Raw genomic sequence first — 24,221 nt, 5'->3', positions numbered from 1 at the left:
CGTTGAAGCTGGTGGTGAGACATCATCGGGACAGAGCACGCGCCGCCTGTGTACCTGGTATTCAGCCGGCAAATGAGCGTAAGGCCTGGTCGCCTGACTTGGGACGGCAAACCAACAGAAGCATCACGGACGACGAAAGTCCTGCGGGGGGAGGAGCTGGCAATAGCCTTGGATCGCGTACACAATGGTAGGGTCGAGCCTCGAGGCACTTTGTTCTCGTGGTGCAAGCCCGTAACGAGTTAGGCCCAGGAACGCTGTCGTGGTTCCGGCTCGGCAGCGAATCCCGTGAATCGAGGACAAAGCATCGTCATTGTGGCTGCTTGGTGTCTCTATACCGGCTGTTGTACGATACGCACCTCGTATAAGGTACCAGTAGGTAGTACATACTGAGGATACCCAAATCGAACGAATCTCATGGCCCACCACGATCCTTCCAACAGAGGCTTCAACCACTAGACGCAACTCTAGCGCTTGAGGGCAGCATCACCCGACGAAAGAGAGAGCGGACAAAGTGCCGAACAGGCAACTCACGAGCGCCGGCGATACTTTGCCATTGGCACATGCCTTTCTTTGTTCTCTTCCCAATGCAACATCGACATCAACAGCCATAATGTGGGGGATTCGTGCCATCAGCCAATGTCGTGTGTGCATCCTTGCTCAAAGATGGGGGTATGATGAACCGGATTATCGTGGGATCGGGGAATTCGGACCAATCTCGTTCGCTTGGCCGGATCAACGTAACACCGACCGCGCACAAAAAGTGGCTTGCCCAAAAAAAGCGGGTGGTCGACTCGAACGATAATCCACACATGGCGACAATTTCTTACGAGCAACTCACGGCACTCATCTGCCAGCTCTCTGCTCGCTTTCATTTGGCCATGTGGGTGCGTGTCTGGCATCGAGTCCCCTCTTTTTTCTTGCATACCGCCTTTGCCTCCGACCAGCACGCTTCAAGGCGGTCTGCCAACTTTTGTCGATAACGCGGGCAGAATCCTGTTAGGCGTATGTGCAGCTGCTGCATTCCGCCTTTTCTGCCACCCGCCAGCCAGCGATTCATCCAGGCCGCCTCATCGCCGAGCGCTCGCTTCTCACGGCCAGACCGGGCGGTATCGAGTCGCCGGGCCCTTGTGCGCAAGAGACTGACCGTCAATCGCCGCCCGTCGAGGCCAGTCGAGCGCAATGGGTCGCAAGCCGAACCCCCTCATCCTCGAGTACTTCGTCCGCGGGCCCAAGCTCAACGACAACAGCAACCGCTATCCTCACACGTGCAAGCAGTGCGGCGAGAACTTCCCCAAGGGCCGCATCGACAGCCTGACGACGCACATCACCAAGAAATGCCCCGCCATCTCCGACTCGGACCGCATGCGGGCCTGCCTCGAGCTGCACGGCATCACCACCGCCAGAGCCGCCATCGACCGGCCTCAGGGAGGCGCTCCCGTCAATGGCCAGCCCACTGCCCAGCTCGCGCTGCCCCAGGGATGGAGTGCCCTCGAGACGCTTGCTGAGGCATCGCGCCAGGTCGATCTGAACGAGAACAGCCGCGGCCAGAAGACATCCGACAACGCCGCCAACCCAGCTGCTAACGGCGGTGGGTTTGTGCCCGATCGACTAGAGCTGCAGGAGCAGTTTACCCTCGACAACCCTCCCGCGACCTATGACAGCCGTCCGCAGACGAGCACCAGCCTGAAGAAGGGCTCGAACCCGCCGCCGCAGCCGCACCCGTCTCCTCCTGGATCGTCATCAGGCGCGGGGCCCGACCTGGGAGCTTTGGCGGGTACCGCCGCGGTCAAGTTTCCGTCACCGACTCCCGAGCTCTCGCCGGAAGAGCGTCTCCAGGCTCTTCTCCCCGCCAGCGAGGCATCCCCTGATACAACCAACATATCCGTCGCGGTTGCCGCCACAGCCCGCTTGAATCCAACCTTTCTCGACCCCCAGCTCGTCAACACCGCCATTCCACCGCCAACGTCGTCCCCTCCCATCGTCGAGAACCATCAGGCAACCATCGATTCAGTGCCAGTCTCCTTGCCCACTTCCTTACCCGATACGAGTGTCTCCCAGCCGTGGGGCGAGATGTCATACCTGACCACTACTACCCCCATTCCCCTGCTGACGGAAAGTTCCCCCGTGCTACCTCTCATGAGCCGCGGCGGCGTTCGCATGGACACCAGCGATGGGCTCATCAACGGGAGGGCGCGCCATGCACGATCGAGATTTACTCCCGCGAGACGTAAGGAGGTACAGGAGGTGCGCAAGATAGGGGCCTGCATTCGGTGTCGGATCCTGAGGAAGAACTGCGGCAAAGGCACACCATGTGATACCTGCCGCAAGGTCCTGGCACCCCGTGTCTGGAGGACTGGCTGTGTCCGCACTCGCCTACACGAACAGCTTGACTTGTATGCTGCTGGCGTGCAGGTCGTGCTGTCTCAAAATCGCATCAACCTCATCAAGGACCAGCTGAAGCTCACCAACGACGGAAGCCTGATCGAGGTATCTCATTTTCCGGAAGCCGGCAAAAAGATTGTCTTTGGAGCCTTGGTCTATCCCTTGGAACTCAGCGAGTCACAGGCAGAGGCTCGCGAAGACAAACGCCCGTTTCATCAGGTCATCATGATTGATCAAGATTCAGAGGATATCCCAGCCAAGGCCGAGTCGTACATGCGAGATGTGCTGACGACATTTATCGAGCGCGAGCCGTCACGATTTATGAAAGTGACGCTCGAGGCTGCATGCCAACAGCTAGCAAAGGAAGAAGACGATCTTCTCAGAAAGGCTCTGGAGCTGTGGGGCTTGGTGGAAAGCATCGACCGAGAGCGACAGTGGACGATACTGGAGAAGCCGAGTGCCGAGGGAGAAGAGCCGAGATGGATCAAGGAGGCACAAAACGAGAATGACGCGGACATTTACACCATGATTTGCATGCAGCTCAACGCCGCGGCGGAACGAAAGGCCAACAGCACCTCCAAGAGCCTCCTGAACCATATGGACAGGCTGCTCACGGACAGCAAAACAAAGGTCGGGTTCAAGATCTATCTCACCGCCATCATCTTCCTCAACTGCGTGGAAAAGTCGACCTGGGCATTCAAGGCGTGGGAGCAAGACCATCTGCGTCCGGGCTGGCCCCTTGAGCGAGACCCTAGCGTGTTCACGCAACAGGGCGGCAATCTGGCCGGGCTGCTGAAGATGCTCTTGTCTATCCGCAAGGCCTTGCCTCAGACCATGAGGGGTGTCGACGGGAAGTTGACAGTGCAAGACAAGGACCCAGAGATTACGGAATACTTCCACACCCTTGACCTTGATTGTAGGTTTCCCTCATCACTGAACTGAACATGACATGTACTAACAATATTGCAGTCGACACCATCGAAGCCCGCCAAAAAGGCTCGCAGTTTTCCCCTGCCGATTCACGCTCCCTGGAACTCGCCTTTTGTTCCCACCTTTTACTTCCCAATGCGCCCTAAATGCGCTTACGAGATATGAGACTACGACCTGATGCGATTTCTTACTCTCTTCCACTTTCTAAATCACGCGATACTGCCATATAGATGACTCAAACGACCTTGCCTCACTGGCGTAGAGAAGATCCTTGCCGATCTTCTCACTTCTTTTCCTTTTGCACCCCTTTCTCTTCGACATTCTCCGCAAAAACAAGGCAGAGGCGTATCTAGAGGGTGAAACAGCAAAATGTAAAAGTGTACAATCTGTACGCAACATGGACAATAAGGCACATCAACAAATTCACGATGCGTGGAAACAACTTCAGAGGGGGGAGCAAAATTCATCCACAACGACAAGCACGAAACATACATAACGTACAGACCCCCTTTTTTTCTTCTTTGTCTCTCAAAACAAGTTCGCATGACACGGCGTTGGGTTCACTTCCCATGGTTCCAATGGGCTCTTCTTCTGTTTTCTTTGATTCCTCTCTTGTTGTTTCGGTTTTACTTGCGTTTCTTCACAAATGGCGAGGCATAATAGCACGATAGATGGCTGGGTGACTTGACTGACCGTATGGATGGATGGACCGACTTCGGGTTTCCTTTCCTTCTTTTGTACCTACATAGGGGTTCCATGTCCTCCCCTTTTTGTTGTTTCTCTTGTTCTCCTCGGTTCTCAGGGTTCAGTTCCCTTTTTGTAACCTTATTCATTCTACATAGAAGCGAAGGGCGCATTTCCGGCGTTGAGACGCTTGGAGGGCCTTTTTCGCGGTATCTTGATTTGATCAGGAAAAGTTAATGAAACACATGAAAAACACAGAACAGCTTCAAAGGGGATCAAGTTGGTGAAACATATAGATATAAAACTTCACAAGGGGGGATCAAGTCACATGTAACTGTCACAAGTTGTTCAAATAGTTATATTGTACCCTCTTTTCTCTACCTCATCCGCGGCCATATTTCCAACAACAACAACAACAAAAAGGCATCACCTCCTCGCTACGCCATCAACACTCCCCCTCACATCAAAAACATCAACGCCCCTCAAACCCAAACTTGGCCGTCGGCGACATACTCCCGCTATCCACCCTCGACACGCCTCCCCCCGCCCCCACGCGCTTCGGCTTCTTGAAGCACGCAAACTCGTTCTTGCTCGCCTCCCTCAGCTTCTTGAGCACGTTGCGCATCTCGGGCAGCTCGTTCTGCAGGCGCGCGCGCGCCTCGTTGTCCGTCCGGCTGTCGAGCTCCTGGTATATCTGGCTCTGCAGCTCCGACGCCCGGTCCGTCGTGTAGTGGCTCAGCGTCTGCGCGATGAACTCGACGTCCAGCGTCGCCTGGATCAGCGCGCTGAGGGAGTAGCGCGAGCGCTTGCGGAACGCGTCGAGCAGCTGCAGGGACGTCTGCTCCAGCAAGAAGGAGAGGACCTGCGGCGTCAGGGAGGCGGCGGTGGTGGAGACTTGCGAGTGGACGAGGACGAGCGTCAGGAGCGTCTCGTATACGTATGGCTTCGCCGCCTGGGGCTTTTCACCGACCCCGGGGGCCCAGTCGGGGTCCGCGAGCCCGGCGTGGATGATTTCGCGGAGCTTTTCGGTGGACTGCTTGGTGTAGGACTGGAAGAGGCGGGCATCGATCTGTCCGAGCACGTCTTTGATGGTCTTGGACTCGTCCGTGAGCTTGACGGAAAAGGCATTCTCAAACTGCGAGTTCAGGTTGGGGACGACTTGGGACCGCAGAGCCTGCAGGTTGCTCAGCGTCAGGAGCATTCGGACGTTCTATGCCAGGTTAGCTGGGGTACGGTGAATGAAGGGAAAATGGGGGGAGTTGAAGGACTTACTCGGTCTCCGGCATCGAGCGTGCTCTTGCCCACTGACGATGCAGCAGGGGTGCCTCCCTCTTGGCCGATGGACCATTCGTCGTCCGTCTTCTTGACTGATCGCTCCGCATTTTCCACCATGCCGCTCAAGGCCTTGTACAAGGTGCTGACATACTGGCTCCGGACCATCTGGAGCAGCTTGGCCGGTGGCGGCAGGACAATATCTCCGGCGCCCGGCTTCGACATGGCTTCGGTGATGTAGAGGATCTTTTGCATGCCGCTCAGGAGGGCGCCCTCGAAGGCGGCAAAGCTGGCAGGCATCCGGGTAACATCGCCCGACTCCGCAGACGGCAGCCAGTCTTCGATAAACTTCATATTCTCGGCATCACGATTCCAGGCAGCGCAGAGAGCCGTCACGCACCGCTCTCTGGCCACGCCGGTCAGGGACTTGAGTTGCTCCAGAACTTGGCTGTTCCTCGACCTAATGGGCTCGATGGTGGCAAGGTCAGACGCGCCCGAGCCGACCAGTCCCAGCATCCTACAGAGATAGTACACTCCGCTGATGGAGTTGGACCAAGGGGGCCAAAAGGCCAGCTTCTCCCACGGCTCGCCCTTCTTTGGCGACGACGGCGGCGGGTTGTTCGGGTCAAAGTTGAATCGTGGATCGCGTGTGGAAGTAGGGCTCAGGGAGTTGCCGTACCCGCCACCTGATGCCGGAGAGTGAGGCGAAATCGGCATCGGCGAGAAGACCACACTAAGGTCTTCAGGGGGCGGCGCTGCGAAAAAGTCATGGATGTGTCCGCGAAGCAGATCCACCAGTTCAACGATGCCCTTTTCAATATCCGCAACGTTGCTCTGTGTGAGCTGATGGTGAACCCGGGACTCGTCATTGTAGCCCGTCGGCAGCGTCTTCTGTATCCTGCCCTCGATGAAGCCCTGGGCGGTCTGCCAAAACTCGAGAAGGTCCCCTAGAATGCCCTGGGGAGATATGAGGCTGTTCAGGAAACCAAGCATCTTCTCCCACAACTCAATCACGTCGGCGGAGTCGCTGTATGTCGGTTTGCTCTCAAGACTCTGTCGACCCAATGTACGTAGATGAGTAGCCACGGTCCGATTTGTAGGCTTCTCGCTGGCTGCCAGTCTTCGGCGGAGCACCTCAATCTCCGCCTTTGTGCGCTCGGCCGTTGATTGAATCTTGGTTTTCAGATAGTCGTGGCGGCTCATGAGCCACACCCGTATCGGGCTGTCTTCGACGCCGAGTTCCAGCAACAGGTTGATCATCTCCATGTGCTGCTCCGGACTTCGGCCCACCTGACTCTCGGCTTTTGACAGCGTGTGAGAGGCAGCCAACCGCTTCCACGCATCCCGCTTGAAGCTCTGGATTTGGTGATCGACATCGTACCATACTCGGGCCGCTATCATGATCTGATAGAGCTGCTCGTCGTCCGGCATTTGGCGGTCGATGTTTTGTGATAAGGCACGCGCATCGTCTGCAAACTTCCTGGCGCGGTTGTATGCCTCCACCAGGGTCTCGTAGTCTTTCCTCTTGATGCAGTCGGCTACTATGGCGCTCAGCTCCAGCGGATCCTTGAACTTGTTGACGTATCGCTGGAAGGCTCTCAGGTGCTCCTCCTTTTCTCTACCTCCCAGAGCCGGCCCCCACACATCCTCAGCTTTGGCGGAAACATCCAACAGGGGCACCTTGATGCCCAGGACACCGTATTCGCTTTCTTTGATCAAGGCATTCTTCTTTCGAGAGTCGGCCGACAGAGCCAAGGGGTTGTTGAGGCCGCCCCTGCCACCGCGTAAGCTCGTGCGACTAGCATGGCGTCCATGGACCGAAGCTCTTCCACCGGCTTCCGTCCCCCGGTACTTCATCTCTCTGTACACATTGTCTATAGTTGCCTTTGCCTTGACGAATCTCTCAAAGTTGCTTTCCACGAGCACCTTGAGCGACGCCGACTTTTGATCAATCGACTGTGACAGGACGTTCAAGCCCTCGAGTAGCGTGCGCGTGTCAGCGTTGGCGTGTACCTGGGAGAGGAAGAGGGTGGGCGAGAAGGTGGTCGAGGACAGCATGAATCGGTTCCCTAAGATGCGATCAGTCTCGAGGCGGGTTGAAGCGACGCCCTGGGAGACTCACGAAGCCGCACGTCATCCTGTGCCGGAAGCCCGATTTCTCTCAGCGAACGGACGACGCTGTCCGTGGTGCCTAAAGGGTCTGGCTCGTCCTTGAGGGCCAAGTTGTTGACTGCTCCCTTTGCCGACGCGACTTTCCCATCGCCAGTGGCCGCCTCAAGTGCCTGGTATCGCGACTTTTGGCGGCTGTGCTTCTTCGTGTCGGCCTCGTCTCCGGACGAGTCCTGGTCGTCCTTTTCCGCGGGCCATTCCGAAGGGTATGACGTGGGCAGCTGGTAGAATTCGAGGATTGTTCGTTCGTAGTCGGACATGTTGGCGGAGTGGACGCAATCGCGGGAAGTGAGGCTGAAGCTTGGGAGCTGTGGACGATACGATCAAAGGAGTGGAAGCTGGCGCAGAAGACACGACGAGAGGTAGAGACAGATGGTCGGGTTTCGTCGTTAGGGGATCAGGGGCTGTATCCGGCAGGGCGGCGCAACGACCATTGCCTTGCCCGAAGCTGTTCCGGCCCGACGATGCGAGCAGCAGCTGCTGAGTGGGATGCAATGCGATGCGATGCGATGAGATGAGATGCAAGATCAGGTACAGCCTCCCGCTAACTGGTAGCTCTAGCGATTGACGTACCCCGTACTTTGCGACAAGCCACACGAGGTTCAACAAGACTCCAGACACCACCAGCCACAGTTCAATCTCAGCCATCAGTCACCAGCCACAGCCGCGTTCTTAGTCATCCGAATCATGACGCACTTGGCTTGTCGTTTCGAGGCGTGCGAAATCTGGTAGCACTGGTAAAGGCCGAGGCAAAAGGGAAAAAGGAAAAGAAAAAAAAGCTCAATCCCAGAAACTGCGTGGCCCATGCCCAATCAGGCGTAGCTCGGCGCGTGCAGCCGCAAACCGACCGGCTCCGAGGCGTCCAACCGAAGCGGCAGAGCGCAAAAAGCGGCGCAGTGAGGGAAATTCGACCGCTGCGCCACAGATGCCGTGGCTGGTGCTCCCCACCGGGCCGCCGTTCGAGCCACTCGCAGCGCAGCAAAGCAGGAGGGACCAAGGCTGGAGCAGTGCATATCGCCGGCTCTTCAAGTCTCGCCCATGCCGGGCCCGAGACAAAAATCTTTCGGATGAGGCTTGTCTCTTTTTTTCCTGGTTCCTCTTTTTATCTGATTCCCCTGAGATACCGACCAGCCGACCGTGTTTCTTCTTCTCTCTTCTCCCTCTCTCGTTCTCCTCTTCGTACTGAGTGCCTTCGGACGATACATATATCCAAATCCTCACAATGCTGGCCATCCGCTCCCTCTCCAGCCCTGCCAGGCAGTGCCTGCGAGCAGCTCCCCGCGCTGCCGCCACCTGGTCGATTTCGGTATGAGACGGGCGCAACAAGGACGAAGCCAATGGAAATGTCGACTAACACACGGAGGTCCAGGCCAAGCGATTCTACTCTCAGGAGCGAGTTGCCAAGTACGAGGGTACCAAGGATGCCAATGTATGTTCCTCTCGCCGCATAGCATTCCGCCCAGGAAGGGGGGATATCAAATGCACTCGAGTTGCAGAGCTTGAGCTTGCGCAGCCTCTCGAATACGGAAACGGATGCTTACCAGGTCGATAGGGCAACTACCTCGTCAGCTTGATCGAGGGTGATGGTATCGGCCCCGAGATTGCTCAGTCCGTCAAGGACATCTTCTCCGCCGCCAAGGTACGACTGCTCAAAGACCAACCCATTTCCCGAGGAAGCAGAGGCGGCTAACAATGGCATAGACCCCCATTGCCTGGGAGCCCATCGACGTCACTCCCATCATCAAGGACGGCAGGACCGCCATTCCCGACGCCGCCATTGAGAACATCAACAAGAACAAGATTGCCCTCAAGGGCCCCCTGGCCGTACGTGCACCACGATTTACGCCGTGATGGATACATCTTTTGCTCACGCATGCATGCAGACCCCCGTTGGCAAGGGCCACGTCTCCCTCAACCTGACCCTGCGACGAACCTTTAACCTGTTCGCCAACCTGCGACCCTGCCGCTCCGTCGCCGGCTTCAAGACCCCCTACGACGGCGTCGACACCGTCCTGATCCGCGAGAACACCGAGGGCGAGTACTCTGGCATTGAGCACGTCGTCGTCGACGGCGTCGTGCAGAGCATCAAGCTCATCACCGAGGAGGCCAGCGAGCGCGTCCTGCGATTCGCCTTCCAGCACGCCGAGTCCATCGGCCGCACCAAGGTCCGCGTCGTGCACAAGGCCACCATCATGAAGATGTCCGATGGTCTCTTCCTCAGCGTCGCCGAGCGTGTCGCCAAGGACTTCCCCAACATCGAGTTCGACGCCGAGCTGCTCGACAACACCTGCCTGAAGATGGTCACCGACCCCAACCCCTACAACGACAAGGTCCTGGTCATGCCCAACCTGTACGGTGACATTCTGTCCGACATGTGCGCCGGTCTCATCGGCGGTCTCGGCCTGACCCCCTCGGGCAACATTGGTGACGAGTGCTCCATCTTCGAGGCCGTCCACGGCTCCGCCCCCGACATTGCCGGCAAGGGCCTCGCCAACCCTACCGCCCTGCTGCTCAGCTCCATCATGATGCTGCGTCACATGCGCCTCAACGACCACGCCAACCAGATTGAGAAGGCTATCTTCGACACCCTGGCCGAGGGCAAGGCTCTGACCGGCGATCTGGGCGGCAAGGCCAAGACCCACGAGTACGCCGCTGCCATCATTGAGAAGCTGTAAATGGAGAAGAAAAAAAGCAGCCTCTTCGTTACCATGATACCTTTGATCGCCTCTACTGCAGCCGCAGAAACACGCAATCCCATCCATCACACAACCCGCCATTCACACAACTCATCAAACACTCATCCACGTAACCGGGGGTTCCATCCTGCATAACCGAGGCCCCCAGTCTACTCGCCATACTTCTCAAAAGTCATCTTGGAGGCTTCTTGTCTTTTATTATGGTGTTACCAAGATGTATTGATTCACAGCAAGCATTCAGTACATTGAGGACCCGAAAAAAAAAAACATCTGGGGAAGGGGGAAGAAGGAGAAAAGAGGAAGAGGAAAGCGGTTTTAGAATATGTGTTGTATTGTTTGCCAAAACCTACTAGAAACGTGCCTTTACGGGCGAATTCATGAGCTTCGCTGCTCGTGTTTTCACTACGGCATGGTAAAATAACACAAAAAAAATTACAAGTTGAAAGAGCCTTGGCCCCGAAGCCTGGCCCGTTGGAGTGACGAGGCGATCCAGATATGTATGCCATTTCCGTATACGTGTGCTGTACGTAGGAAGAGTGTCGACATTGAAGATTTGAAGATATCCCCAAGATATCATATCACTCGGTGGTTCAGCAATGGCGTTGACATTGCGACTGTACGGACATCAAGTCATTCTATAGGAGAAGCAAAATGAACGGTCACACGTTTACCTCTGTAGGTAGTTTCGCATGTACACCGGCACAAGAAGTCACAGGCTGCAAACTGAAGATTCGGAGGGTCATACTATTTATCTACCCTACCTACCTAGGTATTACGAAAACGCTCTGTACTTTACCTGACTGCGTCGTGCTGAACCGCTTGGACGTGACAAGTCGTCGAAAGTACCCTAGAACCCCCATCTCGTCAAACTCCGCAGAAACACACAAAATCTCAGACAAGCCAAAAAGAGCATCCAATAACAAAAAAGCGGAAAATAAGAAACGCGAAAAAAAAAAAAAAAAGCAGAAACAAGGGGTTCTTGTTCGCCTGTCTGATAATGTCTGAGATGTGGCTATTAATCATCTTTACACTGCCGGGTTATGAAGTCATCACACTTTCACCGTGGTGGCACTGCATCTTGAAGAAGAATTGATCGATGCAATGAGTCCCATCGAGGCGGCACATATAATCTGCATCGAATCCGGTATGGGCATGACTTGATTGACATACGCCAATTTTTTTTTTGAGGTATTTGTAACGATTCTTTGGGCTGATGGTAGGTAATTACTAGGTTGACGGCTGCAAATGTCAAATGTTTAGAGATTCGAATCCGAGATGGAGAAGAGATGAATTCATTGCTGGGTATCCGAGTCCTGAGCGGGATGAAATAGCTAGAAGAAAAAAAAAACTGAAGAGAAAGATTGCTCATGCATATAGATGCAAGCTTGTCTTCAAATCGAGACAAATGATGATGGTGTCGTAAATCGTGACGTCTCCGATCCCTCGATACAGCACGGCCAATCCGCTGACAAGGACGCCCATTACCCGAATACGCCGTAAGAAAAACAACAATAAAACAAGCCAGAATTGGCAAATGAGAACCATATCCCAAAGTTCCCCAACTCCAGCCCAATGCAGATGAAATAGCACCGTCTCGTTCGATGCTGCTGTGGTCGCCTGGTTGCTTTCCTTCATGTGGCTGTGCAGGGTCGATCCCGTACACAGCAGACAGCGCCCCTTCTGTCTCGTGATGCAGCTCCCCGTGTCATAGATACCACAGACGGCCTCTCGAAACCGGCCACAGAACCACATCCTCTTCTCCGTTTAGCTGAGAAAAGACAAGCCAAAGAGACCCCTGCCGGATCCCCCGTCAAGCACTGCGCAAGCCTCCCTCTCGTCGTCGGCCCACCGCTTCTGGACAGCGCCGGGCCCGTACACCGAGCCTCGCCGGTTGGGCCGGCTGGGATAGAAGACGTGCATGCGGTAGCACTCGGTGAAGCGCGCCCACTTCCAGTCGCGAGGAGACCGGCAGGACCCGAGCTGGTGGGTGGCCCGGATGACGATGCGGTACGTCTCGCCCGCGCAATGCTCGATGGTGATGTCATAGTCCATCAGGCACAAGCCACACGATCCCGGAGCCTCGCGGCAGGGGACGAGGCCGTCGTCGCCCGCCGCCGGCTTCTTCTGCAGCTCGGGGATGGAGTGCCGGAAGGGCGACGCCGCGGCAGACAGCGACGTGTGCTCGCACAGCTTCAGGTCGCGCGCGCCGGTGCAGCTGCGGAACGCGGGCACGTCGGCATCGGCCACGGTCAGGACGTAGGTGCGGCGCAGGAACAGCTCGTCGTCCATGATCTTGGCCGACGTCGAGCACCGGATGGCCATGGCGTCTCGGCGCTCGCTCTGCTCGACGCACAGGTTGGCCAGCGGGATGCCGTGCTCGGGCCCGTACAGGTGTCTGTTCATGGCCAGTCGAGCATGGGTGTAGCTCAGCGTAAAGGGGTTGCCTGCGGGCGCGAATCGATCTCGGCTCACGCACTTGCCAGCCTTGAGGCTCTTTCCGGCAACGTCGTCGACTTCGACCTTGGACTGAGGTCCGGCGGTTTCCTGGAAAGGGTGAAGCTTGTTGCAGACGTGACAGTAGACGGTGCCCTTGCCCAGGGGGTCTCTTTCGATGCTTGCGAGAAAGTCTTGCTTCGCGCAGGGCGACAGGGTCTTGTAAGTGTGCGGAAACAGCACAAAGGTGCTTCTGCAGGCGAGCTTGAAACTGAGGACATCCGATTCTTGCAGGTGGTCTCCAATGAGGAGCAGAACATCGGATGGGACGTTGAGGATAGGGGTTCCCTTGGGGGCAGCTTCGACGACTGGAGGCGTAAAGGCACGGAACCAGCCACCTCTTGTCCAGAGATTGGTGAGGAGCTGATCCATGATGAAGAGGAGATGAGGAGAGACAGATTGAGGGAATAGACCTGATGGGTAAGGGTCACAAAGGGCGGGGCTCGTGATGTCTAGTCCAGGTGTTTTGTGTGATGAAGCCGGGCAATGGCAGTTGAAGGTATGATCAGAACAGCGATATTGGATAGGATTGCGAAGTCAAAACGACTCGGGGGAGACGCAAATCGTGAGATTGAGAGACTTGTTATGGCAAAAGAGGAGAAAAGCGTCAAGAGACGATGCACAGGCTAAAAGCTCGAGCAAAGGACTGGAGCGGACGTCCGGCAAGTTTATCTCTTGCTCGCAAGTCGGGGTCTGGGTCTGGCAGCGTTGCGTATTGCCCAAACGGGAAGCGGGTGGGCGCAGCAGGGGGGTGCGTTGGCGGATTGGCGGAGGCCAGCAGGTGCCCACAGGGGGGGTCCACAGGCGTCCATAGGTGCCGAGAGACCCCCCCTGTAGCCCCTGTGGCCTGGCAGCTTTAGTGGATATGGATAATCTGCGTGCACGCCCTCCACCTGCACACCTGTGACGAAGAACGTTGGGAAGTGCGAGTACCCAATACCCTCGTTGTTTGCCAGCATGGTTCGTGCAGATTGCAGCATTCTTCTGTCGTACAGTTCGTCAAATGGATCAAGCAGTCTCTGATGTTTGTGCTCTTGTTTGCGTCTTGCAGAGTACAGTATAGATGTAGATGTGGATGGTACCTGCAAGGCCGACCGCGTTGGCTTATACATGCATTGGCATGAACAGGATGATGCAGCCACGAGCTGTCTGTAAACAGGCACAAGATGTGAATGGCGTCAATAGATCAGAGACACAAAGTAACTGATACATCAATATGATACCGCAGATAGATGCAATCCTGCAAGAGACGACCGGCTTGTTGGGCACTCTTTATCCATCCACTCGGGCCTCAAGGGGTGGCAACCCGCCATGACGATGGCCCGACACAAGCAAGACAAGGTCTCGGAATACCGCGTGTCGGCGTTCCGTTTTATCGGCGAGGCTGAAGACCCTTATCTTTACAAGAAGCCATCGATGCAAACAAATCGACATATTGTACCTCTAAGTGCTTCGCACAATATTCACTCTTCACAGACGATGGGAATCATCAATATATGCAGATGCTACATCCGATGCAGCGGCCCTTGTCCGGGGCCACTGCTGACGGGATTCGGGCGCGTAACGTGTGCGCAGCGGACGTGTGGCTGCTTGCTGTTACTCTGTACTTGCTTGCAAGGTCAAACAAGGTAAAAAGAGCGATTATTTGTCCCAGATGGAAACCCTCGCTAGTAACTGGCCTTCAGTGAGTCAATCTGTCTGTTGCCATGAGGCATCTCTCACCGCATTCGCTCCGCAGTCACGGGAGGTTGTCCGGGTACAGCGTTTCTGCACGACTTCAAGTCCCGCAAATGAACCTTGAGGGTATCTCGGGTATTTCTTCGATTGCTCATACGATACAGAGCAAAAGTCAAGGTATAACCGATCAAGAGATGCATTGGCCATAAAGATACTAGATAGAGGATGCAGGTAGAGAACACCACTACAGATACAAGTTAATGCAAGTCGCCGGTCATGTGTCGTTGCTGCCCTCTCCCACAAGGACAACCCCTCTTCCACCAGGCCAATCAATGGCCATCAACCTCCAACTTCGTCCCATCACCAGTCATTTTCTTTATCCAGCGCCGCATTCAGCGCCCAGCCCTCGCCATCGGTATCAGTATCAGCAGGGTCACCACGCAGCACCACCCTGAATGTCTCTGATCTAGCGTGTCTGTCTACTATCGCTCTGTCTGGGGTACAGTTACGTTACTTGGCGCTCAATTGCTCGCATTCGCCCCGCGTCTCACCGGAAGCGGAATCTCGACCTCAAGCTGCACGGGCTGAGCTGATCTGATCGAGGCCATGACGCGGCGACTCTGCCATCTTTTGCCTCCAGACCTTGATCTCGAACCTGGGCCCTGACGCCACAAGTCGATATCCCAGCTTCCCAGTCCTTCAGCTCCTTCAGCCGTGTCGATTTGTTCATCGGAGCTCTCCAGCCTCCCCTGCTTCCGAGGCGTTGGCCTAGAAGCCCGTCCCTACGACAAGGCAGCCGGACTGTTGGCAATACTAGCCTGCAATGTCTCACATTTGGACGCAAAAATAGAAGCTTCACCGGGGCACATAGAAGGACCTGAAGAGCAAAAGGCATGGAGCTCCACTGCGAAGATTCTCCCTCCATACTCGGGACTCCAGACTCCAAGACTCGATGCAAGCCTCATTGCAACCCAGAAATTTCCGGGGTGGGTAGCACAAGTATGGACAGGGATGAACCAGCTTTCAGCCATCTCCAGCCGCGTTGAATTAACACGGGACAATGGGGGTGGATGGTTTCCGAGTCTCGTTCCAAGAATACATCCGTGCCGACGCGGGCAACAGGTCGCTTCTCCTTCTTCCAACATTTCGGTAGCCGTCCCGCAGTCCACCTCGTTTGGCAGAACCCTTGCAATGGCTTGACTGTGCCGCTCTCCTTGATCTCCGAGCACATGTACGTTTACTTCATCGACGGCCAGGGATCGACGACGGCGCCTTGCTCTAGTGCTGTGCCCATGAAAGGACCACGACCCCATGCAAGGAGACATGCAAGGACGACATTGCACGACAATCGAATGGAAAACGGAAAGCCACAACGACGTCAACAGACAATGCCGACCTCTCACGTGTTGTCCGCCGTCTACAGCGTCATGTCACGAACGCGGGACAAGGGAAGCAAGCCACAGTCACAGCATCGTCGTGGGGTGGGAGACGTCTGATTTGCTGCCCTCCGACACTCCGGCTACGTCGTCTGATCCATTGGCTCAGGAGACACTGCAGGCGCAACAAGGCTGCCGTGTTGCCGCTGCTGTGCGACAGAATCCCTCTCGTGGGAATCTGCTCTCCAAGGGACGGCGACTTCCGATGGTCATTACCAAGCAGTCTGTGCCGCGTTTTCATCCCGACGTGCGCTTGAAACCATGGCCGGGATGGAATCCTACGCATATATTGGTGAAGTGCTACCACCTCTCATGGCCTCTCGATTCGCATCTCCCCGCCCTTGTCCAGTTGCATAAACATCAACGTTTCAATAAGGAAAGATGTGTGTGGGCCGTGGTGATGATGGCACGAGAACTGCTCGTCGAGCTTTTCGGCACTGGCTACAGAGCGGGAGCCCTCGGACTGCGCCAATAAGCAGCGATGCTACGTGCCGATATGCACCTATCAACGTACATTGCCAGCAACAAGGAATCGTGCATATTCGGACGTCATCTCATTGGCCTAATCGTACTCGATTGCATACAGGTTCTGTCCACGAAGCAGAGCAATGCTGGCTAGTGTCCCGACGAAAGTCCTGCGGCTACGATGACGACTTCAAACGCCTCCCCCTGTGACGCGTCCAAGCATCGTGGATCTCTTGTCCGACCGGCTCGTTGTTCATCAACGGCATCCAGCCGCTTCGTTCATCGGGCATCCATCGGTTCTCCACCACGGAGTGATGCGGAACGATTGGGTCCTGGGCGATCGAAGCAATGCCCCGATTGCCTGGATCCACCGATGCAACGATCATGATGGGCGGCTTACTAGCCTTGTTGGATCGGCCAAGCCTCCGAGGAGTGTGTGTGGCTTAGCTATTCGTCGTCCAGTCCAAAGATTGCTGTGAGGACAATGCAGTCAAGGCTCGCTGTTGCGGTTCTGTTCCTGTATCACATTTCACTCATGGCATGACTTGCCGCATCAGGTCTTACGCTCGTTTATTTGTCATTGAGCCATACTGTCCGGTGGGAATAGGCAACGGAATACAGAACCCGCGTCGTTCTGCGTTCCATCCACTTACACAAATGTTGCCGCCCGTTCATCTACATGCTGCATATACTTGGCACACAAACAGTCCTTGTTTTCGGGCGAGGTAGCATGGTTGAGCCATCGGGTGATGCATCAGCCAGTCAGGTGGCCTTGTTGTTGGTCTCTGGCTGCATATCTGTCCGAAGCCCAGCATTCCCTGTCTCGTAACGAGGCATTGGTTGGCCCTTGGCGTATGGGAGGCCTCGGCACATCTGCTCACGATTCGTCTGCTGATATCTACAAAGTGCGGCAATCAAGCATTGGGAATCGATCCCAATAAGTTCTTGGGATATGTGAAAGAAAGGACACAGTGCTATCATCTGGGTAACGCAGCAACCTGGGCTCACCCTTGAGCTGGTCGGTCAAAACAAGAGAGGCGCCTACCAAGCATCACACATGCACACTCAGTTATTGGCTTACATTACGATCAGCCTACAAAATGGTCAAGATACTGCTAGAATGAACGCAAAAGTCTTGCAGCTCGCACTCTAACTCCAACCACGTTTAGACCCTGCACCGGTTATCGACCGAGACAACTCCAGGATAGCTCTGGCTTCGGCTGCCCTTCCCACAGCAAACCCGATGTCATTACCACAGCAGTGTGTCTCGCCAACTGCCAGACTTTACCAATCGGTATCCTCCAGCGATATATGGACCAGAACCTGCATGTCCCTCTTCCCTGTCCCTTGCCAAATCCTTCCTTCGCCAGAGGGGGGCCGTGTCCCCATCCACGACATCACCTCACAGCCCGACCTGGGCACTCAATGCTCGACAAATGACATACTCCTATGCCTCCTATCTTCAAGGATCTGTTCAAACCTTGTGTTGACGATAAGAACTCTGCAATCGGCCTGTTTCATCACACGCAATGTGACGACACTGCCGATAGAGCTCCCATGCACAACTGCTCGAGACAGAAGACTTCTCCCCCCCTTGCATAACCTTTTTCGTGACATACATGTTGACGCCCACTGCACGAACGCCGGACTCGAACACGTTTTTTTTTCTCCGAGCAGCTGCATACTGATATGTTATCCGTGCGATCCGATGATGCCTGCATGTTAGGCTGGAAGTCATCACCTCTGTATCCTGAGCCCTCCAGCCTACGTCGTCTACACATCTCCGCCTCGGATCAGCAGCTTCATCACGATCTGGTGTATATATATATATCATGTAAGGGGGAAATGTCAGGGTCTTCTCACCCGGCATGCTGCTTGAACTGAAAAGCCATGAGACTTTATATCCAAACCCCTCCCTTTGCTTCGTCTTCTCCTTTAAGTATGCGTGTCTCTGAAGTTTTACACAGTCGGTCAGTAGTACTACCTATGCAAGGAGGGCGTTCTATGCACCTTGCCTACCTGTGTACCTACCTACCTGATCTATCTGGGCATCTTCGAGGCACTGTCTCTGCGAGCCAAGCTATGCCTTTTCAATGCTCCTCGTGCAATTATATTCAACTCTGGTAAGGACTATCTGACTATCTATACGGAGGTGATTATGATGGTACAAACCCAGATCCGACTCTGGTTAGGTTAGTACTTTTGAATGCATTCATCTATAGTACTCCTGCGGTCATCTCTGGATAAATTGCTACCTACATACCCAGCAGTTCACTACGAACAACCATATGTACAGCACCGTGGTCATCACAGTAAAAGCCAGCCTCCCGTTATCATGATTCGCTTTGGCCATGAATTGATGGAATCACCAGCCATCTCAAACGCTTAGGCATCATAACCACTATACTAGCATCGCAAGCACACCCACGCGCATCTCTCCATTGCACAACACACACTTCATTCCAACTCGTCGTTTTTGCTCCTCTCCTCCCTCCCAATAAGCTGACCCTATGTGTGCTTCCCCCATAACAATCCTCCTTACCCAAGAGACGGGAGAAAACGGAAAATGTAACGCGGCATAGACCCTTCCATATGTGTTTCCCCCACTATCCTTCCCATCCCATCCCATAGATATTTGCGCGCGCTTCGCCCGATAGACGCCTGTGCTGTTATTTACCATTGTATGCTCTCCCTTGCCCCAGTGACCCCAGATTCGAATTCGGTTCCTGAGATATGTACAATAAATTACCTTGTAGAGAAAAAAGAAGGACCCATGGTAGCAGAAATCCGAATTTCCAGTGAAAAAGAAAGAATGAAGTATACGAAGGAAGGTCCCCCCCCCCCCTTCACAGCCTCCCACTGCGAATCTCCTTTTCGAATATCTTGACTCCCCAAACGTCGTAGAACTGCAGCGGTCCAACCGTCTTATAACGAAGCCGTGACCCACCGTTGAGCGTTTCGTCATCACTGTCGCTTTCCGAGTCCAGGCCGTCTAGCGACAGAGGCGGGAACACGTTGTGGAGGCCGGGGGTGGCCGTCGCCAGAGCCTTGCCTTTGCTCTTGCTCTTGGCTCGTTTGTCGTTGCTTTGCTCGTCGGGCGCGTCGTTGGGCTCGTCGGACGGCCGGATGACGCGGTCGACGCGGTCGTCCTCCATGGCGATCCACTCCAGCTTGAGCTCCGGGTAGTGGGACAAGTTGTCCACGATGAACCTCAGAACCTCTCGAACAACCCAGATACACGTATCATTATTACGGAAATGGAGGATGTTGATGGCCCGGAGTTTGACGAGACCCGAAAAGTATTGCATGAAGATGTGCTGTAAAAGTTAGCTTTCCCCAAGATGCTTACACTGACGTTCTGGTGTCACTTACCACGGCCTGGATGTTCATGCTCAGCGCCAACTCTTCGAGGTTGCGCCCTTGCGTGCAGATGAGAATCATGGCCTTCTCGTTGCAGTCCCAGCGGCTGCTGCTGGCTTCGTCCTTGATCATGAGTCGCTTGAGCTTGCCAATGTGCTTCTTGAGCACGAGACGGCGAATCTGGTCCATGGTGGTGAAGCCTGGCAGCGCGGTGCTCTCGGGCTTGCTCTTGGGACTGCGCTCCAGCAGGAAGAGGTCGTGTATCTCCTCGAGCTGGGAAGCAAAGGCGAGGAACTGGTTGGTCACATGGTCGGTGAAGATGTTCCTCAAAGGCAGCGGCCGCACTCTGTTTGCCTTGGTGAGAGAAGCCCAGATGGCGGTTTGGTCGCCAACGTTGAGGAGCGTCAGCTGTCTGAGAGATGATAGGTTGATCGTCTGGGACAACACGGAGGCCTTGACCGGGACAAGGTGGATGCTCAGAGACGTGAGCATCAAGCCTCTTGTGCGACGGACATAATCTCTCATACTGCTGGAGTTGCTGCCTGCTGCCCGACGCTCCGCTTCATCCATTTCCTCCTGAATGACCTGGATTTCGTTTTGGACATCAGCTACCATGGCACTGAAGCCCCTGAGCTGGGCGTCAGCGTCCTTGATCTGCGTGTAGTCCAACGCTGAGCCCCCAGCACGCAAATCGCTGATCTTCTTCCCCATGGCCTCAGTCAGGTCTCGGAAGTAGCCGAGTTTTCTCATAAGGTTCTCAATGTGGACATTTGGCACGGAGGATTGACCAGCAATCTCAGCCGTGTGGCTATTTTGGGCCTCAGTTGCCTTGGCCGCCTTTTCAGACGCTTCAGCTGCAGGAGTAGGAGTGGTAGAGCCGGTGGAGGAACCAGGCTGATAAGGGTCCGTCTCGGAGGTATATCCTTCAACGGCCCTGACATCGGCGCTGTCCGGCGAGTTTGACTCGTCTGACTCTCCAAAGACATCATCAACAGCTTCGATATGAGCAATGTCGATATCTTCGGGAGCAGTCTCGATGTCTTTTCTCCTTGTCAGTTTGCTAGTCGAACCCGCGCCAGACAACGCTGCCTCGCTTGCCCTGGCGTTGGACCCTTCTCCAGCTGCGTTGGTCGAAAAAGCCGCGGCAACTGCCGCCACCGACGACTCGCCTTGGGACGAGACACCACCGGCTGTGCTTGTCCCGCTCTCGTTTGCGAGACTGGGCTGGCCGCTGGGCTGGGCCGAGGTCTCCACAGATTCTACATAATGCCGAGCAGCCTTGGCTATGGTATCAAGCATATCCTGCGCTGCGGCAGTGGAACCGGGAGATCCTCCCGTGATGGTCATGAGTTTGCTCGAGACGCTCTTAATCGATGCAATGAATGCTTCCCTGACGTCTGTCGGCAGAGCCTCTCCCTGCTCCTCCTTCTGTTCAGCCTCCTGGCTAGGTTCGTCGCTTTCCGCCTTGGGCTCCGGAGGGAAAGGCTGGAAGATCCGAGCAAGCACTGATTCTTGAAGTCTGCGCTCCTCGAGTACGCGATTTGTTTTGTTGTCGAAGGCGCTGCCGGAGGTATTCTGCTGCGAGGCGGGAAGCACCTGGAACTCGTCGTCGACATCGGAATCGTCTGCGTCTGAATCAGGTGGCTGCTTACGCGCCCGATTCGCCAAAGTATCCGAAAAGGAGAGTTGCAGCTCGGTCAGGGTCGAGCTCGAGTTCCGGATGCAGGCATTCAGCTCGCTCACAATGTCTAGATTCTCGATATCCAAGACGCTCAGGCTCTGGAGGTTCTTGAAGCCCGAAAAGGTAGAGGGTTCCTTGACCCCAGTCACGCGCTTCCCGGCCTTGGTCTTTGATGCCGACTTGTACGACGGCGGAAGCAGAGCAGGCGGGGGCCCGCTAACCACCGGTGGCACAGGCCCCGGCGGCTGAGGAGACAGCAAGGTGAGCGGCGGGATACTTCCCCAGTGGTTCGCCGGCTCCGGCTGGGGGTGAGGGTCGATCGAGACGGGCAGCGGTGGCGGTTGCACATAGTACGAATCCCCTGCCTGCATCCGCACATGCAGCTTCTTCAGGGATGCAATTCTGTGCAGCTCGCGGTAGACAGGCCTGCTGAGCTCCACCCGGATATTCCATCTACCACCGAGAATTAGCATGCCTCGCTGACACAAGAAAACGGCACAGTGCTCCGCATCGGAGGGAGGAACCGGAGGCATGGCAACTCACCGGAAAACTTCGAGGGACCTGGCCTTTTTCAGTGTGAGGTGAAGAAGGGTGTTGAAGAACTTTCCGCAACTGGCACTGTACAAATAGGACTGGTAACAGCACTCTCCCTTAATGCCAGCGCTGAGCGTGTCCATGGACAGATCCCTCAGATGCTTCGCATAGTCGTAGTTGCTGGTGGTGAAAGTATCGAGTCCGCCAGCCAGGCCATCGATGGGGGAGTCGAAGTTGAGGTCGTCATCGTCGGGGAAGATGATGTGGAAGTTCCTGTACAGCTGGGCCGAGGCAAGTTCGTGGAAGTGGCGCGAGACGAGGGCAAGGCATATCAGGTCGCTCTGGGAGCACTGGACAAGACGGCCCAACGGGGGACATTGTAAGCATAGGCGCCTTGGGCATAACGGATAATTTCTCGGGCATGTGGGATTGGAGTCGTGGGATTCATACGTGAGAGATGATTTCGCGCTGCGTCTCCGTGGGCAGGTCGACGAACGTGAGCGGCTTTCTGGTAGACCTGGGCGTCACCACCTCGTTGCCGGCATCTGTCGTGGCCATGGCTGGGATTCGCCAGGCGAGCGGCAGCAGGCAGTCGAGAGGGGCGACGCTGGGAAAGACGAGGCGCGCTCCTCACTGCGGAGCGATGGAGATGAGCCACCAGGAGAGGATATCCGGACGGTCGGCGAGACCTGCCTGCGAAATCGCACAAGGCTGCCCGACGCGGAGTGGCGATGGAGGCCACGTTACGAGGGCGGAGGAGGGGTTGCGACGCAAGAAGGCGGCAAGATCGCAGGCGGGTATCGGGGATTGACGCCGACGCGATGCTGGTAGCGATACTCGGTGGTAATGCCGGTCTACCTATACGGATTAAGTGTGTTGATGCGATGGCTGGCGCCGCGACGTCAGTGTCGGATCGGGGAGGAGAAAAAGACGGGCTGCGGTCGCAGAAGAAGAGGAGAAGAGGGAAAAAGAAGAGTGATGATGTTGTAATTCGGTCTGCCAGACGCCGTCGATTGGGTCAAACAAAGGTGCGTGACGGCGCTTGGCGAGACTCGAAGGCGTTGTCGTTGTTTGTTCGGGTCCGGGATGATTGATGATCAAATCTGAATCCAGGCTGGAGGCGGGCGCGGGTGGAGGAGCCTGAAGCGATGAAGAATTGGAACTTGGACTTGCCCCGAAACATGACGATGGGCCAGGCGGGTAGAGGGGCCGGTCCAGCGGGGTGGATGGGCCACAGGGCGATGGTTTAGGCGGGTTGGCGCTAATTTTGGGAGAGTTTGGCCCTGTAATTATGGGGGTGGTGTGCTGGCGCCTCGCTTGATGGGGGCAGAGGGGGGGCTCGTTAGCGGGGGAGGACAGGGAAGGCGCACGTGTTCACGTACCCGTACTTGGACTTGTCAGACCGAGGTGGTATTACCGAGTCGAGGTTTCGCTGGAAGAGGGAGGGGGGCAGCAGCCCGAGTCGGGGGTTGGGCGGCGGGGCTGAGGCGAGGTTGGACCTGGAGCGGCTGAGGGTGACGACGGCCTTGAGGTGGTGCGGAGTCTGCAGGTACCGGTACAAGCTGGGATCGGTCATTGATCGTGATGCCTCTGAGAAGCGTCCGCTGATGGTCTCTTTACGTTGTCATCAGATGGGATCATTGAGGGGATCTACGTCTTCTGTGTGACGATGTTGTTGTCAGCACTGAAGAGGAGAAAATCGGATGAGATATATGTTAGCGTACCTGAGTCTAGGCATGCATCCGTCATCAACCGACTGCCATTGCATGTACAGTAAGCCATCTTTCAAAAGGCTTCATGTTGGCTACATTGTATTCCACGTAACAACTTGAAGAGAATTTCGAAGAATATTAATGGCTGAACTGACGAGAGAGCCAGTCATCCACAAACAGACCAAGGGAGCACCAACAACAATGGTCTTTAATCGACGTGCTATAGAGAGATCAAACACTTGCTTGTCGGTATATATGCTGCTCGCTGATCTTATGGTCTACCATCGGTACTGCATTATCCAAGACAGACCTGCATGAAGTGAGTCATATGCACATGGCCCTGGTTCCGTATGAGTAGACGCATCTGCATGAGCACACACAACAACTGGGTACAGATATATTACGTTGTCCCCCAGCACAAACACGCATTGATTACAGTTGAGTCCAACTCTTTCAACAGCACTCCACGAAAGACATAACCTCAGCCAATATAAAACGATAGCAGTTCAATCTTTCGATACTGGCATCAGGCATCCATCCACCACATCTTATATATCTTGACCGAATCCCCCAGCAAAAATGCAATGCAGCCCAGTTAGGCAATAGCCGAACATGGCGCCACTCGCCCTGCTTTAGCCGCCCCCCATAGCGACCCTCCATCTGCCAACCAAAAGACGCAAAGAATCAGCATCTCCTCCTCTTTTTTTCTGCTTGCCGGTTCTGCAAGCAA

At 55.4% G+C, this 24,221-nt stretch overlaps 8 protein-coding genes across 8 annotated transcripts; 3 read left to right on the top strand and 5 right to left on the bottom strand.

Moving 5' to 3' along the window:
• Positions 1 to 1,179: 1,179 nt before the first annotated feature.
• On the top strand, positions 1,180 to 3,458 carry CCMA1212_004241 (uncharacterized protein; the record flags this gene model as incomplete). Its single annotated transcript, XM_073701556.1, has 2 exons — positions 1,180 to 3,298; positions 3,352 to 3,458. 2 exons carry the CDS (start codon positions 1,180 to 1,182, stop codon positions 3,456 to 3,458), a joined length of 2,226 nt encoding a protein of 741 aa, XP_073559865.1.
• A 1,010-nt stretch (positions 3,459 to 4,468) lies between these two features.
• On the bottom strand, positions 4,469 to 7,697 carry CCMA1212_004240 (Exocyst complex component SEC5; the record flags this gene model as incomplete). The annotated part of the gene is made up of 3 exons (XM_073701555.1): positions 4,469 to 5,206; positions 5,269 to 7,337; positions 7,391 to 7,697. 3 exons carry the CDS (start codon positions 7,695 to 7,697, stop codon positions 4,469 to 4,471), a joined length of 3,114 nt encoding a protein of 1,037 aa, XP_073559750.1.
• A 962-nt stretch (positions 7,698 to 8,659) lies between these two features.
• Positions 8,660 to 10,112, top strand: CCMA1212_004239 (Isocitrate dehydrogenase [NAD] subunit 2; the record flags this gene model as incomplete). The annotated part of the gene is made up of 5 exons (XM_073701554.1): positions 8,660 to 8,743; positions 8,807 to 8,866; positions 8,990 to 9,076; positions 9,139 to 9,261; positions 9,321 to 10,112. 5 exons carry the CDS (start codon positions 8,660 to 8,662, stop codon positions 10,110 to 10,112), a joined length of 1,146 nt encoding a protein of 381 aa, XP_073559494.1.
• Positions 10,113 to 11,897: 1,785 nt separating this feature from the next.
• On the bottom strand, positions 11,898 to 12,998 carry CCMA1212_004238 (uncharacterized protein; the record flags this gene model as incomplete). The annotated part of the gene is made up of 1 exon (XM_073701553.1): positions 11,898 to 12,998. One exon carries the CDS (start codon positions 12,996 to 12,998, stop codon positions 11,898 to 11,900), a length of 1,101 nt encoding a protein of 366 aa, XP_073559495.1.
• Positions 12,999 to 14,785: 1,787 nt separating this feature from the next.
• On the bottom strand, positions 14,786 to 15,085 carry CCMA1212_004237 (uncharacterized protein; the record flags this gene model as incomplete). The annotated part of the gene is made up of 2 exons (XM_073701552.1): positions 14,855 to 15,085; positions 14,786 to 14,797 (listed from the first exon to the last, which is right to left on the bottom strand). Coding segments are annotated over exons 1-2 (189 nt in total), but the record flags the coding sequence as incomplete, so codon positions are not given.
• Positions 15,086 to 19,050: 3,965 nt separating this feature from the next.
• CCMA1212_004236 (uncharacterized protein) lies at positions 19,051 to 22,337 on the bottom strand (the record flags this gene model as incomplete). The annotated part of the gene is made up of 4 exons (XM_073701551.1): positions 19,051 to 19,521; positions 19,577 to 21,698; positions 21,789 to 22,120; positions 22,230 to 22,337. 4 exons carry the CDS (start codon positions 22,335 to 22,337, stop codon positions 19,051 to 19,053), a joined length of 3,033 nt encoding a protein of 1,010 aa, XP_073559501.1.
• CCMA1212_004235 (uncharacterized protein) lies at positions 22,237 to 22,590 on the top strand (the record flags this gene model as incomplete). The annotated part of the gene is made up of 1 exon (XM_073701550.1): positions 22,237 to 22,590. The coding sequence occupies one exon, from the start codon at positions 22,237 to 22,239 to the stop codon at positions 22,588 to 22,590; it is 354 nt and encodes a 117-aa protein (XP_073559502.1).
• A 531-nt stretch (positions 22,591 to 23,121) lies between these two features.
• CCMA1212_004234 (uncharacterized protein) lies at positions 23,122 to 23,355 on the bottom strand (the record flags this gene model as incomplete). The annotated part of the gene is made up of 1 exon (XM_073701549.1): positions 23,122 to 23,355. One exon carries the CDS (start codon positions 23,353 to 23,355, stop codon positions 23,122 to 23,124), a length of 234 nt encoding a protein of 77 aa, XP_073559503.1.
• Between the last annotated feature and the right edge of the window lie 866 nt (positions 23,356 to 24,221).

This window comes from Trichoderma ghanense, assembly GCF_004382785.1.
Source record: "Trichoderma ghanense strain CCMA-1212 chromosome Unknown scaffold_4, whole genome shotgun sequence".
NCBI lineage: Eukaryota > Fungi > Ascomycota > Sordariomycetes > Hypocreales > Hypocreaceae > Trichoderma > Trichoderma ghanense.
Note: the sequence above shows the minus strand (reverse complement) of the source record. Positions and strands in the feature narration are given on the sequence as shown.